Source organism: Apus apus, chromosome 3 (assembly GCF_020740795.1).
Source record: "Apus apus isolate bApuApu2 chromosome 3, bApuApu2.pri.cur, whole genome shotgun sequence".
Classification (NCBI taxonomy): Eukaryota; Metazoa; Chordata; class Aves; order Apodiformes; family Apodidae; genus Apus; species Apus apus.
In genome coordinates this window covers 51,202,352-51,222,055 of record NC_067284.1, presented here as the reverse complement: position 1 = coordinate 51,222,055, position 19,704 = coordinate 51,202,352, and the positions used below count along the sequence as shown (strand labels likewise).

Genomic DNA, 19,704 nt, shown 5'->3' with positions numbered 1-19,704 from the left:
ATGTAACAACTATTAGCTATACTAGTCCACATTTGAAAAATAGCTGTGATGTAAACTCAGTAGGATAACTTTTAATTGTTTCGCAATCACTCAGGACAGCCTGGGCTCCTTTCACTATCCATTGTAAGCTACTTTTATAAAAAATAATTCAGATTAAATTGGAGTTTGCAGGGAGAGCAAAACAGGAGGTCTAGAGCTAGGCAGCCAAGAAGTCCAAGAATTAGAAGGGAATTTCTTATGGAGAGAGAAAAAGGAGGAATCAAGCATATTCAGTGTTTGTAGTTGAACCTGGCAAATCCATAATGTTCCAGTTTCAATACCAGGATGTTGTGCAAAAAGCTTTGCACAGGTCCAGGCATGTGATGTCAGTTTCTCTTCCTTTGTCCACTGAAACCATGACCCCATTGTAGAAGGCCACCAAATTAGTCAGGCAGGATTTGCCCTCAGTGAAGCCATTGGTGGCTGTCACCAATCACCCTTTTGCTTTTCATGTGCCTTAGCAGAGCCTTCTGCTCCATGATGTTGCCAGGCACCGAGGTGAGACTGGTCCAATTCTATCTGTACTTTGGCCTTCCTTACCTGATCCCTTGCTTCTCTGACAACTTGTCTGTACTCCCCCCAGGATACCTGGCCCTGCTTCCACTCTCTGTATACCTTGTTTTTACATTTAGCTGTGTGGAGAAGCTCCTTGCTCATCCATTCAGGCCTCCTGGCTCGCCTGCTTGCTTTCCTCTTCACTGGAGTACTTTGCTCCTGGGCATGGAGGAAGTGATCCTTGAATATGGACCAGCTTTCCTTGGCTCCCCTGCAGGGCTTTGTCCCATGGTACCCTACACCAAGCAGATCCTTGAAGAGACCCCAACCTGCTCTCATGAAATTGAAGATAGTAAACTTCCTTCCTTGCTGCCCTAAGGATCCTGATTTTGACCATGTCATGGCTGTTACAGCTTAGTCTCCCATTAAGTATTACATCATCAACCACCCCATCTCTGAGAACAAGGTCCAGCAAAGCACCTTTTCTTGTTGGTTTGTCTACTATTTGGAGGAGGAAGTTGTCATCAATGCAGTCCAGGAACTTGCTGGATTGTTGATGCTTTGCTGTGTTGCCCCTCCAGCAGATACTGGGGTGGTTGAACTCCCACATGAGGACCAAGGCATGTAAGCATGAGGCTGCTCTTATCTGCCTGTAGAAGGCCTCTTTAACAAGGCCATCTTAGTCTGGTGGCCTATAGCAGACCCCCAATATGACACCTCCCGCCCTGTCTTCCCTTGGTGTTGACACCTAGGCACCTGTTGTGTTAATAAAGACCGTCTAACCAAAATACATTATTCACGACACAGATCTCTAAGTCACAGGAAGCTACCAAATGCTCAGTGCTGCAAAGAACCAGTGTCCAAACATGTATGCAGCCCTTAGCATAGCTTTGGGTTTGAAAACATCAGCTTACCATTCAAATCTCAACATAGTGTTTCTTTTCAATTCAAAGCTGGTAAAAAAACCAAAACAAACCACATAACACTGCTAAATTCATACCCTCATGTATCAGATTCTTGTGACAGAAAGGCCCTCTGAATATATTGCTAGAAGAAAAACACTACTAATTATGTCCCTGAACCCACTGCTTCTCCACTGGATGCTTTGTAAAGTATTTTCAGACAAAAATACTTAACAACTCCAGCTGTCTAAAATCTGCTGGCTGTCATCACGAGGAAACAGGCATATCTTCGGTTTAAGACATGACTATTTTATTTGCTCTGTCACTTCTCTGTTGCATTTCTCCCATTCAACACTAGGAATTATCAGCCTGCTAAGAACTCAAACCAGAAAATGACAAACTGGAACAGGGAGCTACGGAGATCATTCTGTTGAAAGCATTTTTTTTTTGTCTTGTAAAAATAATCACCATTATATTGTCACTGGAAGAAGACCAGTCCTGTAAAAATTCACAGTAGTATCACGTATTTAGTGAGTGTTCCAAGGAAAATGATCGCTTAACTGTAAGCAACCCAAAAAATAATGAAAATAGAAAATACTATCATATAGCTCTTTACTGTAAAGTGACCCCTGGAACACCACTGACCTTTGGTGGCTGTTTCCACTGACAACTGTTATATACATTTCCTTTCCAAGAATCTCCTCATTATTACACAAAAACTCTGACGCTCAGAAGCAGCTGAGGAAGAGAACAGTCTTCTACTTTGCCAGGAAAGATTATAATGTAGAGGAAACACACAGTATGGTTTCAAACAAAGGTATTTCCCTTCAACTCCAGTGTTGCTTTTAAATATAGCACTCTTCCTTCGCCTGTATTTTCCTGACCCAATTTCACTGGTCTTAAGACTAAATAACAAAAGACTTTGAGGCTCAAGCCTATGTTTACTCTTTTGACAGTCTTGGAGCCAAAGACCATAATCTCAAACAAATTTGGGTAATGTATATTTTATTCCATACCTCATTGTGATTCTTGCTTAACCATTCCTTAGTAGTGTTTAGGGCAATGACAGCAGCAGGCTCATTTGGAAAACCTAAAGACAGAAGAAACAACAGATAAATAAAAGGCACATTTTTTTACATTCATAAGAAGAAAAAAATCTGGAACTTTTTTTTGCCTACTTTTTGGGGTTCTTTGAGATCAGAATTGGTCAACTCCTGTCTTTACAGACTGGTATAAAGGTTTTAGGTGACACAAATTACTTTTTTTTTTTTCCCAGCTAAACAAATTGAAAATAGGGCCAGTGATAGGTTATTGGATTTTTTTTAATATTTTTTTCTTTAAACTCTAGTTAGGAAAGCTCCAAAGGTCAAAGGAAGTAGATAAAATAGAGAGCTATACATGTGTCATACCAGGCAGGCAACAATATAACACATACATCACAGAAACAAATACTAAGCTTATATTTCATGGCATACAAGAAAAATTCAGGCATTTCTTAAGGCTTGCTTTCTTTAATCTATCTGTCAGTAAAACTATACAACACTATGGCCCCAACACTATAGGCCATATAAGGATAAAAATGTTCGAGTTAGAACTCTCTTAATTTATTACCTAAAAAATAATTAACAACTTTGGAAATTAGGCATTCATGAAGCCTAAGCATATGAATTTCAAGCCTTATGCTGCATGATATACTAGCAATAGTAACTCCCCCCAGCATTAAACAATGTCAGAAATCTTTCCAGGGATACAGACTTTTTGCTTTGATGGTCTCTATCTATCAAATCTAAAGATGCTTTCATTATTTAGGCAGCCTCAATTTAATTTTCCTTTAAATTCCTAACTTGGGGGCAGCAAATCATTTTTGTGAGGATTTAAAAATAAAAACCCATAAGCAGTATGAATAGCTCTCAGTAGGTTAGATTAATAGAAGAGTCTTTGAAGAGGTGGAGCTGTAGGCACAGCGTACAAGAAAGCAGCGCAGCTCAACAGAAACCGTAGTGGAATTTGGCGCACAGCTGCATACATAGAGTCTCTGTACATCATACATCACCCTCACACCATAAATGAAAATGCAAATGCTGCAAAAATTAGTAGGTGTATCCAGCTTTTTGACCTCGCACATTATCCTCCAAACTCATACCTGCTTTAGCCCTTTTTCAGAACTTGTGCACTGACGAATCAAATCCCCAAAACATTACTCCTTCTAACTTGACTCTGCAAGGATTTTGTCCAGCAGCATGTGCACTGTTTTGAAGTGATGGGTGACAACTATCCAGCAAAAGTAGCAAGTCATATAGTCAATATTTGAGTAATGCTGACATTTAGCATGTGCATCCTTTGCATACACTTCTCAATGAAGCATATTTTAAAATGTTTTCAGATACTTTTTTGCCAGACAGAAAATTAGCGAAGAACCTGCAAGTGTTACTGTGGATACTTGTGCTGCTGCTGGGAAAAGAAATTCTTATGACATTTAATAATGCTGCTGATCTCGTCAAAGCATATGTCTTATGACACAAACTAATGAACACTAATGAAACCCAAAGCAGGGACTTCCAACAGCCTCACATTTTCATCATGCAAAATAACAGACCTCTAAGCAGACCGTCTGCTTAAATTAGATATATGCTATCTAACAAACAAGGACTTTGTAACAGAAGTTCTGTACCCTGAGTGTTGTAGATCTGCCTGGACATACAATGAAGACCATGCAGAGGGAGAAACACATATTTCAGACAAGTGATACACTGTTGTTTACACACTGAATGGTTTATTTTAGAACAATTCTCCTTCCAACAAGATTTAACTTCGCAGGCTTATTGTTCACTCCCTTGCAGCAGGGTATTTGCCCAAAACTGCGATAAAGCACTGGCGATTTTATAGAATCTCTTTATAAATTGTACATCATTTAGAAAATTGCTGCCCTACTAACCAATCTTAAATAGAAGCATATCTAGAAAACTGGAGTTCAACTACTCCTAAGGAACCACAGTGTAAAGGGAGTAGTTCAGCAACCAAAACAAAAAAGCCTTGAATTCTGTGTATGATTTCAGATAATAGTGTGAAATCCATAGATGCTTTTTATGATCAGGTATCAAAGGGGAAAAAAAAACAAAATTAGTATTTTATACAGATTTTTAATAATTTTAATGAAAAGATTACCTTATTAGCTTTAAGCAGGAGCAGGATGGAATTTATCCCCCTGTTCCATACCTGGCATCAGCACAAAAGACCCTGTGTCTCTGATTCTCAAACAGAAAAAAAATATTGTTTTATAGGACTGGGTTAAAAGGAGATGAAGTGAAACGGGATCTTTTTAAACATATTTTTGCATTGTTTTTATGTCTAAGCTACATTTGTCTGCCATAACATTTCTGGCCAGCTCTCATACACACACCCATTCCCCCTTTCCACTTTCCTTTCAGCAAAAAAGCAATCTCAGGGAGCACGTGGGAATCAAATTACTTGAGAGAAATGAGCTCGAGGAGCCTCACAGTTAACCGACTGCTGGAGCAGCAGCTCAGGCAATTCTGGCTAAAGGCTCAATTTCACAAAAGATAAAACAGGTAAAGTAATAAGAGTGACACTGGCCCATGTTACTGCAGTGAGCGCTTCTCCAGAATACTGAACAGAACAAGGGCACTAAAAGGCAAAGATGCCTTAGCTGTAAGGTACGGGCAAACACAGTCCTCTCTAGGACTCGACTGGGTTTATTTGGCAGAGAAAGAGGTCATATGTCATGGATAGGTATGGGGTGAAACCTGTACCCACTCACCCACAGGCCTTTAACTTGGGCTGAGCTGACATTCTCCAGTGGCAAAGCCAGTATTTTGGCTTGGCAACTGTCACAAAAGCTCTCATGTCTTTGCCCAGTTGCTTCACAGCTAAAATGTCACTCTGGACAGGACAGCTGCCTTTATATATGCCTTTAGAAAAGTGAATGCCAGCTTTAACACTGATTTGAGTACCAGCACCAGTCAAGCCACAAGCTCAACTTAGAAACTTCCTCTCCTCTTTGCATGTTGGTAGTAGATGTATATACTATTACATTCACTCCCTAAGATGAATGACTATGCCTTCATAGACTCCCCTAAAAAACCCCATCCTAGTAACATCACATAAAAATACCTCATCTAAACTCCACTGCTTTTGGTATGTCCTTGCCACAGGTACTAGCCACAGCAACAGCCTATGAAAAGCCTTTAAAGGTCTTCAAACTGAAGAGCTTCTGCACCTCTTTCTATGACTTTGCCACCTTATTCTTGGAAATTGCAACGACCTGAAAAATGGCTGCTGGAACAAGCTGCACACTGCGCAAGTAATCACAGTCATCATGGTTATAATTTTACAGAAAAGCCATGATAAGATCTGACAGAGTTATGTTGAAATATTTGATAATAAATGAACGTGCTGTTTATGAGAAGAGTATGGAGAACAGAGGAACTAGTAATTGTAGAGATAAATGTTGAAGTTCCCCTTACATTTTGTATTTATTCCCTGGAAAGCAAATGGCGAGAATGTAAAACTACAGAAAATATGCGATGAATTCCCTCTTGTTAGACACTCCAGTGTAAATGCTCAGCTCTTTGTGCTTGGGAGATGTAGCAGAGAAACATTCACACTACTGTGTCTATTACTGTATGCCTTATTTGTCTATGCAAATATCTGAAAAATGTTTACTAGAAGTTCTTGAATGAATAACAGTGCAAAATGGACTTTGAGAGATAAAATTAATAGAAATCTATTAAAGGGACTCCCAAATAGCATGGAGATGCTGGTACCTTTATCTCTTTTACTGTGTTCAATCCAATGCTGCATCTTATTAAAAATGTCTAACTTAGAATCAGGTAATGCCACCTCCCCATGAAAAGCCCATTAACAAAGCATAAGTACTAAATAATCAACCTCTAATATTATACAGCTGAAGATGATGATAACAGATTATATGTTAGGTTATAATATTAACAAGCAAATGTCAATCCAGAAAATCACTTCAGTAGCTGCAGGGGTGTTACAATTTGTCAGTTTAACCAAGATGCTTAATATTTTCCGTAAATCAACTCATCCTGGTAAAAAAGGTCTGCATCTTTGTTTGTTATCACAGACAAAATGCTAGACAGGTTTTCATTCATTTAAAATATGTTTCTTTCGCTCTGATTTCTGAAAAGCACATCACAATCTTAATATTCTTATTTGCCAGTTGTAATGGCTTCATTTTGAAACAAATCATGAAAAGAACCAAATGTACATCAACACAAATACTCATTATGTGTTGCTCATACTTTCTCAGAAAGTATCTACACTGGCATGCTTGTGCATATATCAAGATGCAACAGCTCACAGACTGTTCTCATGTTTCAAATTCAAAACGGAGTCCCATTGTTTTATCAACATGACTGTCAAAATATAGTAGCTTCCATTTATTTAGTTTATATAATTGTCAATTATGTTTAATAATATGTAAAGGATGCTCTTCAAATAGTAGCCCAACAGTCACATTTTCAAACTATGGAAGTGTACCGAAGGCCCCCTCTGCAGTATGACAGGTTATTTCCACCATTCATCAAGTATTTGCTATGTGGGAATTATCAGCAACAGATGGTGTTGAAAATAAAGACATTTTCCAGGTTTGTTTTTTTAAAAAAAGGAAACGAAAGAGAGAGAGAGAAAAAGGAAAAGGCACTAACCATTTCTTCCATATATATTCTGAAACTCAGCATTGTTATTGATGCTACAAATGCTTTCTGAATCACAACAGACATGGATAACGTGCTTCATGATGGTCACGTGGGTTAAGGCGAGCTATCGATAAGACACGAACCATAACACTTCAGCCTTATCACTTTATGACAAAAAAGAAAACAAATGAGATACACAGCCCAATGTGCCTGAGGTGGGGTTGCTCAATACATTCACTCGCCCTTCAGTTGTGAAACTATAATCTTGCAACTGATCCCATATAATCATCTTGTCAAAGACGTATTTTAGTAGTCAAAATGAATTGGCTCATGCTGGGTTGATTCCCATTACCATGCTAAATGTGGCCTCCTTAGAAGCAGATATGGCACTATTCTACTAACAAGCTTAAGTTGCTGGTATTTTTGAGCTTTTTTTTTTTTTTTTTTTTTTTTTTTTTTTTTTTTTAATATAACCATGGTCACATGGTGATTGAGTAAACAAGCTGACAAGCTGTTAGGTTGATAATTTTTGTGGACTCTTGCAATCTGGAAAAAAGTGCCCTCATCTGGATCAGCTGCATTGAAGACCAAAGAGCAGAGCCATGAATCTTCTGCTAAATAGCCTACCTTGCCTTATTGAACTCATTCAGCCAGAGAAAACCTTATTTGCTGTCCACTCAAAAAGTAACTCTTAGAAAGACAGTGAAATTAAGTACTATGAAGAGCCAGTAACCTTTCTGTTACCCTAGTTACCCCAGGAAACAAAGCTGCACATATTCACTGTATTCCTTGTACACTGTGCTAAAGTAATTAATTAGCATGCATATGAAAGAAAGAAAAATGAGACATTTTCTAAATGCATAAACAAAATCATTCTTCTGAAGAAATTCTTATATGTCTCTCAATTCCTCTCAAGCAAGGAACATGCCTTTTCATTTTCCTCAAGTGAAAAATTCAGCAGCAAGAGGAAAACACATCCAGTTCCTGAAGAATGATTGCCAATTGCATTCAATTGCCGACATGATAAAGAGGCAGCTGGTAGAAGATGGTTAATAAAGAAACTCAAAATAAGCATCTTGCAAGTAATCCAAGAAACAGAATGTCACTGCTGTGATGCAGTGACACAAAGCAGGTACAATATTGAAACAATGGAGAGTTCCCTTCTTCATTCACAGAAATGCAATGGGTAACTTTGATCCCTGGTTAAGTCAACCAGGATTAATCCTGGCACATTTTAAACCTCATGCAAGTCAGCAAATCCAAGACAAGTTGCAGGCCGACATGCACTGGCTCTCTTGACAACAGGGCTGGTTCAGCCTCAGTTTGTCAGACAAGATGCCCAGTGTGCACCCATTGCTGTGCCGACTGACACTGGTCTCTTGTCTGATCAGCACAGTAATCCACCTTCTTCTACCCCTCAGTCACTTTTTCTGTACAAGTTGTAAACGTGGACTCAGCTTATGGTTGCAGTCAGAGAGAGGTCAGTTACGAGAAAGTGGCTATGATGCAAGAAAAAACACAATTTCATACTGTGCTTCACTTCACACTCTACTACATGGACATCATAAAATTGTATAGGCATATACAATAATTATTTAGGTCATGTGAGCAGACAGAGATTTGTACTACCTGATCTTTGGATTCCACTAAAGAAAAATTAGATTTTAAGTTTACTGAGCTGCTTGATATTTGTTAGCATGGGGGTGGGGAAGTTTTACTGAAAATGCATTTACACTTGAGCTTCCCTGTGAGTACTTTACTGCAGAAGGTATTACACCAGGATTCTGCAGGAGAGCCTCATAACTGCAAGAATTTAACTCTTCTGCAGCTATCAACAGATTTTTTTTTTTTTTTTAATTAGACGTTAGGATTTTGGTTAAATTCTTTTTTCCAGCATTTACAGGGAGTATGCTTGCAAGGGGACCACATAATGGATAAACAGGTTCTCCATCTTGTAAAAATATAGCAAGAGACTGTCTGGGAAGGAAAGCTTCAGAGCTGTGCTGTTCAGTGTGCTATGTGATGGAGCTCTGCTGTCTGTCAGGGTATTTGTAATGCCCATGTGGAACATTAAGGCTTCAAACTGAGCATAAAAGGGGAAACGGCAGAAAGCTAACACCACAACACTGAAAGGGAAAAGATCTCTCTACTCTGGCAATTAGCACTCATATGGTAAGAGAAAGTATACAGAACGCAAATGCAACTGAGAGATACACTTACACAGGTAGTTTCACAATTATAAAATCTACCTATGAGAGTGTATATGCAACATTTTTGTAAATTACACAGCCCTTTAGACACTTGAATGAAGCTGTTTCTGAGCTCAAGTACATCATTCTTCTTAAAACACACTATACACCATATCCAGAACTATTTCAGAAAGAAGTGTTGTACAGAAAAATGTTAATTGAAAAAGGTTTCAAAGTGTACATGAGCTCCTTAATGCAGAGTAGTTCATCTTCTACTTATCCATATATAGTAAACAAGTTTTTAGGGTGGCAACATAATACAGTAAAAGTAATTTGAAACAAAGTGTAAAACACCAGTCAACTGTGAAATCTCCCATCATACACTGAACTGAACAGCAATGGGGTATTGGCTTCATTGTAGGTATAGTTCCAACAAGGTTAAGTATTTGTTCTACCCACTGATTTAAATAAAAATGCCTTGATGTTCTCTGCTGAAGCAATATGTGGGGAATCAATCCTACCTTTCTGAAATGCCTTGCTAATGCTGCAAGAGATAAAAACCAACCAAACAAAACCCTCTACATCCACACAATCTGAATTCCACCAGAAACTGGTAGATTTTCTAAAAAAAATGTGGTCTAAGGCAAAAATGCTTAACCTGCACTGACACTATCCCAGGTCTTCCCTGACATGCAGTGCCCCTAACCACTGAGGGAAGCCTAAGCATCCAGAGATCTGCTGTTCAGCAATAGGAACAACGATCCTAGACCTCACAAAGCCTGATGGAAATGCATCTTGCAATTGATTGCAAACTCTAATTGAAGGCTTGCTTGAAGTTGAGATATTCTCAACGTGTCTCTTCTTGCTGGAGTCCCTGATGTCTACTAATCCATCTGCCACTACAGGCTGGGCAGGTGGAGAATGGCAAGAAGTTGCTATGAGAGGCTCTTTCTTCTTCTTGCTGACAGGATCTTTGTGCAGACAGCGGGAGCTGGGAAAGCATACTGGGGGTGGAACAAGAGGAGGGAAGGGAGGGAGCACAGGGCCTCTTGCTGCAAGGTGGGGTACAGAGTCTTGGGGAGGAGGGCTGAATGTGGCAGAAACAGTATCAGGGCTGTTGGCTTCGCTGGAACTCTCAGTATTTCGACTAGACTAGGCAGCACATTAGGACCTGGGGATACATGTGTATGTGTCTGTGAGGGCAGACAAGCTACCACAGCAAAATTAAGGGAGATGACAGTATAAAAAATCTCAGAAACTTCAGAGGAATCAAACATACATAGGAAATAGCGAAAAATGAAGTAACAAAAACGGCCAGTGTTGCCAGTCCAAGTCTACCCTGTAAATCCCTTCCACGACATTCAATTGCTCTGACAACTGCAACCCAAGGACCCAGCTGGATTATCAAAAAAAAACCAGAGTACTTGGTGAAGGCCATATGAGTACAAGAAAAAAAAAATAATAATCTGACATTACTTCTACTGAAGCACAGTTCTCATCTCCTCTCTAAGGGAAATCAAAGGTTTCCTAAGACTACATAAAGAAAATCAGCTGAAACAACACATACCTGCTCCTAGTAGAGAAGGAAAAAAAAAAGGGGGGGGAGGGGAGGGAAAAAAAGATGTAAAGATGATCTTTTATCTTTTTCCCCCAAACACTGATATAGAAATGCATTATAGGGCAGATTGGGTGAAAAAGAAAGATGCTGTGAGAGGTATATTTGATTTACTTACCTTATTGATTCTTGGTTTGTGTTTGTTATTCACACGCTGGATTTTTTTCCCCCTTCTTCATTTAGCCAGTGATAAACCACACTATAGGGTCACACAGACCAGCAACTATTGTATTCAAGAAATTTACAACCGCTCAAAACTGAAGTATTTCCTGAAAATCTAGAGTCCAAAAACACGACTACACTTTGAAGGAAGGGGATGAGGAAGAAATCTGAAGATTGTAATTTTTATGCTTAATGGCTCCAGTTCTTCACTGTACCATAGGGCACTTCATCCTACTTTCAACACCCACTACGTGAATGCTGCTAAAACAAGTGCTTGTAGAGGATGCTTCACTTGACACATCATTGCACTATCTCAACGTTTTCTGCTTTAATTTTTTAAGAGTATTTTCTCCTTCTTGCTTAGATGCTGTTTAATTTCTGTAAGTCATTTGCCCAGCAAAGAGTTAGCTCCATCTGAAAATACATATCCTTCTTTTTATACAGCAAGGGTCATAGTGCACCTTATTTGATTTTATGCTACTGGATGTATCAACAACCAGCCAATCTACTCTAAATGCATAACTTCATTTCAGGCTGTATTGCAGCAACTTTGTGAAGAAAAATTACATGGAAGCCAACCACAACTATTCAAACTTCCTCGCAGTGCTGTACTGAAAACTTTGTTCTGCTACCTGATATCACAGCAATATACACAAAAGGAGAAATATTATTAGAAAGAGTTTTAGGGATTGGATTAATGCAAAAAACAGTTTATAGCAAAGATAAGGAAAACTTGAAATTTAAAACTCTGATTTTGGCAAACCTGACTGGTTACAACTGTCCATCTCATACTTCTGATGCTCTTAGCAAGTTCTCATGTGCTAAAGAGTATAGAACAAACAATGGGTAAAATAGAAAAGTACCATAATCATAGAATACCAGGTTGGAAGGGACCTCAAGGATCATCTGATCCAACCGTTCAAGAGGGATTTCCAATCTCTTGGAAACCCTAGTCTTTTATTCCACATTTTGTTTTTAAAAACTCATACATTCACATGCTAATTAAATACACCTGTGCTAGCACCCCCTTATTGCAACACTTCCCTTGACCAACAATCAGCCCCTAGCATCAGTTGCCTTTTAAACCCAAAACCACTAGTTGATAAACAAAATACCCAGATTTCGTCAGTGTATCATAGGATTACAGCATTAATTGTCAAGTACGTATTTTTTAAAAATGTGATTTCTGTTAATATCACTAATTTGGATTTTACTCACTGAGTCTTGAAACTTCAACCAAAAATGAAGTTAATGGCACTTCCAATCCCACAAATTCAAATCCAATTTAGCCTCGATATGAACTTTAAGACTCACTAACACTTGTTTTAATAGCATTTTCAGCATGTATTCTGACAAGTTGTCAGTGTGATTATTTATTTGATATCGTTATAGAAGCAAATGCACTCTGCTTTAGCAGGTAATAGAAATTCCCAATGTCTAGAAAGGTTTATCAGACTTCAACATGTCTGGTTAGACCAACATTGGTAAATCCAGCTTCAAATTAAACATATTTCATTTTGCAAGGGGCCATTCTTCAGGGGAAAAATAACCAAAACTAACACATTTTCCATGTAATTATGAACAGTATTTAAATTATAGTAGAAATAAAAATGCCAATGCAAATTACAGTAACTGCAGTCAGAAGCAATGCCCATATTTGAAAAGAAGGAGTCTATGCTATGCTTGGTTAGATCAAACAGCGAAGGATATGAACGACTAAGAAATTTCTTTTGTCCAATAACCCAGTACAAATAGGAAGCTGATACGGACAATTTAAATGTAAATTTCTTACCACCTGTCAGACAAGCGAGATTTAAAGACCTCCACTTAAAATCTAGGCATCTCCAACCTGTGTCTTTAAGTGAATATTGACCTCCCACCTCAATTTCCTTGTAAATGTGGCCATGTGGCAGCAAAAGGGTGGTTTATTCCAGCACTTTATTAAATTTACCTTGTATGTATGCTTAGCATGAGATGACCCATGCTATGCCTGGGGAAAATGAGACTTTTGTGGCAGATCTCCACGCTGGAGCCAAATACAACTAATCCTCCCAGATACACGACATCCCAGGTACTGACAAGTGTATGGAAAAACATTTAAATATATTGGATGCAGAAATGTCATTGATTATTAAGCAATGAAAGAAACTAGGGACACTTAATTAGTGGAAATGTAAATAGAAGGTGGGTCCATTCTTTTTACATTATCGAAACCAAATGTATTAAGAGTCGAGATTATGGAGCAGCTTTGGCTAATGTGATTTCCATTAATTTTATCAGATCAAAGGTTCCTCTCTATATATACAATTACATTCAAGATAGCTTGCATTAACACGACAGCTGCACATCTCCAGATTGTGAAAAATGCCACTGCAATATTGAGTCAGACCAGGATTATTTCAGCAATTTATCTAGTCTTCCTCACATCTCCAGGGACAGAAACCAGTAAAAAAACAAACCAACAAGCAAACAAACCAACCAACAAACCCCAAAACTGCTTGAAGGAGAGAAAATTATCCCTGTATAGGACAAAATCTAGAGAACTCAGGGCAAATCAGTTACATTTATAGAGGTTTTACCTCAGCTCTCCTACTAGGACTTAACCCTCGAGGGGGAAAAGAGCCTCTCGGAGCTCTATGCCATAAAATTGCAAAAGGCATTTCACAAACTCTCCTCTTCCTACTGCAGCAACCACAGAGAAGATGGCAAAGAATGTGTCTAAATTACAACAAAATTTCATAATGTTTCCTAGTCTCTGGCTAAGTTTTCACTCTTGCATTGTGTGCAGGCACAGAGGCCATACAGTCAGGGGGCTGGGGAGCCCTGTGAGGAGGGCCCAGGGCTGTTCCAGCAGCCCTATTACAGGCCATAGCCCAGACCCTCCACACAATGCCAGCAGTACCTTGGGGGAAACTGGTTTAAGAAAGGGACAAAACAGCACTCAGCAGGTGCTGAGGGGTGAGGAGGGGAAAAAAAAAAAAAGTGTTAGAAACAGCCCTGTGAGCCCTTCTTGTGGGGAGAGAGGATTTGGGAGTGAGGGGATGACACTGAGCCTGGGAAAAAAGGGGGTGCAGGGAAGGCCTTTGTCTCTCACTATCCAAACCTATTTTAACTGGCAATAAATTAATTTCATTTTCCGCAAGTCAAGTCTGTTTATCCCACAAAGGTAATTAGCAAAACTTCCCTGTCTTCATCTCAATCCACAAGGTTTTTCCTTTTAATTCCTTGCCATGTCCTGGCAAGGAGTAGTAAAAGAGTGGCTGGGTGGGCATCTGGCTGTCAAGGTCAACCCACCACATTACCACATATTTCTTTAACATAAAATATTCTACCTATACTATTTTTTCATTCACCAATGAATAAATAAATTTGAAAGACTGCAAAACGAAGTCACAATAACATGCAGAAAAACTATTGAAAAGGATAAGAATGAACAAGATACTTCTGCTGGTGAGAGCTCCCTAAGAACTTTTTCACAAGCAAAGAGGTATTTTGGAGGGATGAGGAAGCAATGTATTTCAACTTTGAGATAGATTTACAAAACTAAAAACTGTCAGGCTTCAAGAAACAAGGTTATTTTTTATAAATCAGTTGCTAAAGAAAGGACCTCCACAACAAAGCAAGAAAACTCTCAGGACAGTGAGTCAAAACCAATGAGATCGATACCTTCGGTTATTTGAATTATATGTATTTACAGGTGAGCTTTGCAAAATAAGATCATGCAGTTGATGTTTATGTAAACAGAAGCTACTAAACTTACCTGGAGGCAGGAAGAGAATAATGGACTGAAAGTTTGTAGGGTTATGCAACTCAAAGTATGAACATCATTACTTAAAATTATTTCAAAAAGCAAATACAAGTGCAGTTGCTATCTAAAATAGTTAAGAATAAATAAATTATACTAACACTGTAATACATACTAATCAAGCCACATTAAAACCACCATATGTCCAGCACTTGGTATTTAACTTAAAAGAATTCTAGGAGTAGAGGAAAAAAAGTGATGGACATCCAAATGCAAGAAGAACCTCAGAAATTCACAGGGGTCAAAGAAGGAGGATTTGTATTCATTAAAAAAATTGAGATTATAATCAAACCTTTAAGACACAAAAGAATTTGAACAAACAGAAAGACTAATTGCTTCAAGGTATCTTAGTTCACACAAACACCAAAAGAAGGGAAATGAACTTGAATTAAGAAACCCACTCTGCAATAGGAATTAGGGAAAAATGTGTCTATACAGATTGGAAGAGCAGGAAGGGCAAAAAAATGCTAAGGATAGCACACAGACTAGCTTCTGCAAACAGTTTGAAAATTGGTTAGAGCACTACTTGAAGAATAAGCTTGTGTGCAGTAACAGTGCTAAGTTAAAAGAATAAACTACATGTGTGAGCTTCTGGAATATTTCTTGTGCTGAAATTTTCATGTGTATCTTTTTTCCTATTGGTTCCCATCAGACTCCACATACAGCTTTCTCATGTTGTGCGTGTGTAAGTGTAGGATAATACCACCAGTTACACACTGAAAATAACTGATGATTCAAAAGGTTTGAGATACTTTTGAAAAATTCTGTAAACAAAAAACCCAACAAAAACAAACACAACCCACCTCACGCTAATTTTAGCAAAGCAAATTCAGAAAGTGGAAAGACATCACTTTCTAAATACAGTTTGAACACGGGAAGATGCTACCACTTCAGGCAGCTCATCTCTTTTTTCCCCAGGAACTACTCCACACAGACCTGCTGGCTGAAATATTTATGTGAACGTCCTTTGGTCCAAATCAAGTGGGGTGGATTAACTTCAATCTAGGGTTTTTTTCCAGCCATGCTTCTTGGGATCAGAATGCATTAGCAACCAGTCACCCAAACAGGCCGACTGACGGACCCGAGGCGGTTGTGACTCCTGGCATGGGGCAGGCAAGGGAACCGTAGAGTGAGCTGTTGAAGACCAGGCACCCTCGCAGCAGGTGGAAACAGGAGTAGTAGAGTAGTGCTTAGATAGGATTCCTTGGGTGTTTTGCTGGTGGTTTTGGGGTTTTTTTTTTGTGTTTTTTTTTTTTTTTTAAAGCAAAGTATCTTTTAAATAACTGCATCCAATGAGTATTAATGTGATGATACTGTCTTAAGCACTGACAGATTGGACTGAAGCACATGATTACCTCCTATTGTTTACTAAGTGGATATTGAGATTTGTTGAGGAAGATGAAGAGTGTTTCATCACAAGTTCTGACATTTTAGAGGAAGAGAGGAGCCTTATAATTTACAGATCCAGAGACATTAATGTATTTAGTAGGCAGCGACAAAAACAAGCAATAAATACAGAGTAACCTAAATAGCAGGGATCATACATTAAAAGTTACAAAATTAAGACTACACATGAAATTCAGGCAGAACCATTTTGTTTAGTCAGTAGAAACTCAGTGAAATATGTTGACAGTAAGTCATAAAAACAAATAATAAAAATAAGTAGATTAAAAAAAATTGTGGAGGTAAGAGAAAACTTCAGACACCAAGAATGATAAAATGTGGAGCCAAGGCTGAAATACATGCAGTGCAAATATCAAGGTGACCTCATCCTAGCCATAAACTTTGATATTGTGAAACTTCAATAATTTTCAGAAATTGGTCTATTACTTAATACATGTAACTTAAAAAAAAAATGTAAATAATGTAATTTTTTTAAAGCAGATAACTTCTGGAAATCGTATGTAATTTAAACATAGTATATGTTTAAGAACTACAAGTCTATGTTTTATTGACATAAGTGCTGATGGAGAAATATTTATATCTATTCTGTTTCAGAAAGTGTTCAGCTTAGTTAAGGTCAGCATAAATGCCAAGTAATCATCATGGGAAACTCAGAAGAAGGTCAATCACTAGGAAACGAAATCTTAAAAACATGAAACAAGCTAAGAAAGGATTCAGAAGTTAATTCTTTACCATCAAAAGCAAGAAATTCCACAACTAGGACATCAGTGACTGCCCTTGGTGAGACAATTTTGAATATGCTGGCATTATTAAAGGAATTCAGTAGCAGAGCAGTTAAATGTTTCCATGCCACTTGTGTAAAATTTTGAAAGGAGCTGATAAAACCTTGTGTATACACATAAATAGCTAGAGATTTTTGTACATTCACTTGTCTAGTTTTACATTCTCTGTTTCTTGGTTGTCAAGCTGGGTAAATATAATTACTGCTCCTGATTACCTATATTTGATAAAATGGTGACAATTCATTAATCAGACCACACAATAAGAAGACCGGTGTAAGGTTCCAAAACCTAAAAAAACCTCATTAGGAATGACACAGATGCACTACCAATATGCACCCTCATTACCTGCATCATGGCTGGCAGCTCTAATTAGACGGGAGCTTTAAATTTCAGATCTTCCTTTGTAAACCATTGCTTTACTGAAAACTAATGCCTTACAACTTATGAAGTCAACAGCAAAATATAATAGAATATTACTAAAGCACTGACCAGCACAGTCAGCATGTAAGGAGCATCCCTGTTTTCTTCTACATTGTAATTATTTTGCTGTAGAAAAGGCAGGTTTTTCCTTTCTTTCTCACTTTGGCTTTGTTTCTCTTAAAGGGACAAAAATTATCTTCTCTTAATTAAGCAATGCCTGTTTAGGAACGGAATTGTTCTTTTCTCTCATTCCTAAAGCCAGGGAAAAACCCCAGAAGACTACTATCAGCTAGCAAATATAGCTGAAAATGTCATTGGACTCTACAGCAGTAATGTTTGTAATGGCCCTTGGCTAAAAATAAAATGTTCTGGACTTATAATGGTCTACTATATTGTGTTTACTAGCTACAACGAAAAGAATGGTTAAAAACCTATTAGTGGCATAATGCTTAGCACCTATTATGGACACAAGTATATAACTACCTTATGGTAATTAAAGGCATAAGAAAATGATTAATGTTCTGAAACCATAAAACTGCATCAGCTGAAAAGCTATTATGATTGCACTCTCTACAGCTCAGAGCTTACATTGGGCAATTTATGCTGATATGCATTCTGCATAAAACTGATGCTCATTTTTCCCAACATTGGATAACGAACTGGTACATAAAGCTTAAACTATGCACCACACAATGGTCACTGCTGGAACAGTCCATTTACCCATAGCCTTTTAAAGATGCAACTGTTCACTTTAAGATTAGGTTCTAGATCTTCCTACTGTGTATTTTTCTCATCAGAAGGCCCAATAATTCACATTGTCCTCCTCACCATTTTAGAAATATATATTTTTATCAGAAATACTGAGAAAAAGAAGAAATTATATGGAAAACATGCTACCTGGCTGCTGCTGTAACAATATGCTGACATTTATATTGGGTCTTATTTAGCTCAGGGATGTCTCAACCAGTCCCTCTCCACTCAGGACCAGCATAACATTATTCACATGGAACAGTACCTTCCTCAACAAGTGACCTGTGCAAGCTACTCAATTTGACTAAGCAAACCAGAATTTGTTTGTTGACAGAACAAGTCACAATGTGTGATGAAAGAGGGTATTTGCCATATGGGATAATTCCAGCTCCTTGCAAGTGAAGGTTCAATGTTCTTATTCCAGAAAGAAATGAAAATAAAAGTGGACAGAAAGTTTTCCACTGCCACAGCACCACATGCAGTAAATTATTAACCTAGAAATAGTATTATACATTATTATTTCTGTTAAAGAGTTATTTCAAACATAGAGAAAGGAAATGGGGGGGGGGGAGGGGGGAAAGAGAGAGAGATACACTGTATTGGCCAAAACTGAACTGGAAAATTATAGAGTTTATCACCTAGTAATGTGTGGGAAAACAAGCACTCCACTCTCATATATAAGGAATATAGACAGGAATAAAGAGCAACACACACAAATCGTTTACAAGTCAGACTTTAAAATAATGTTCTTTCCAAAAGGCCATATACTCTTTCAAGACAAATTAAGATAACAGTATCTTCTCTGCCCAAAATCAGCAGGATAAGAAAGGTATGAGACATCGGACCAGATTTCTCCTCTGGTGAAGTCATTGAAGTTAGAGGCTAAATGAATAGGGTCAATTACAAAAAGCTACATCTATTCCTCTTAATGCAATGCAGTATTTCACAGCTAGAGCAAACTACTATAGCTTCTCTGAAAGCAAGATATATTAACTTACTCCAGCATGAATTTACCCCTTTCCATTTTAGTTTCCAGATGAACTCCTAAAATCATAGCAGTCTGAAGAACATTATTACAGTAGGCCAGTCAAAATAGGGTCTCATAGTCCAAATATAACCCTAGAAGCCATACATGTGCTGCACCATTCCAAGAAGTGCACGAGAAGAAAGCTAACTGAAACATCTACCAAAATATCTCAAGTTGTTTCCATAGCTGACAGAATAAATCTAGTTCTTTAGGCTGCTGGTTTTTCATTTCCACCTGGAACCAACCTTGGTTCTCTTCCCTGGGACAACAACTTCAGAGACTAGCTACCATCGCTCAGACCCGCTAGCCCTAATTGTTGCTGTGACAGGCTTCTTGTGCAGTAGCCATAACACGTCCTCCCAAACCAAGGAGCAATTTCGGTTCCTATGGGATTAGACACAAAATCACTCCTCACAATATAATTTAGATTGTG

General features: G+C 38.2%; 1 protein-coding gene across 7 annotated transcripts in view; it reads right to left on the bottom strand.

The window, feature by feature from the left end:
* The window catches only part of MACROD2 (mono-ADP ribosylhydrolase 2), an 890,240-nt gene that overhangs the window by 267,571 nt on the left and 602,965 nt on the right, over positions 1 to 19,704 (bottom strand). For all 7 annotated transcript variants that reach the window (XM_051613308.1, XM_051613312.1, XM_051613309.1 and 4 more), the window contains one exon: positions 2,453 to 2,526. In XM_051613308.1, coding sequence (XP_051469268.1) covers positions 2,453 to 2,526 — 74 coding nt within the window. The remainder of the gene's footprint in view (positions 1 to 2,452; positions 2,527 to 19,704) is intronic.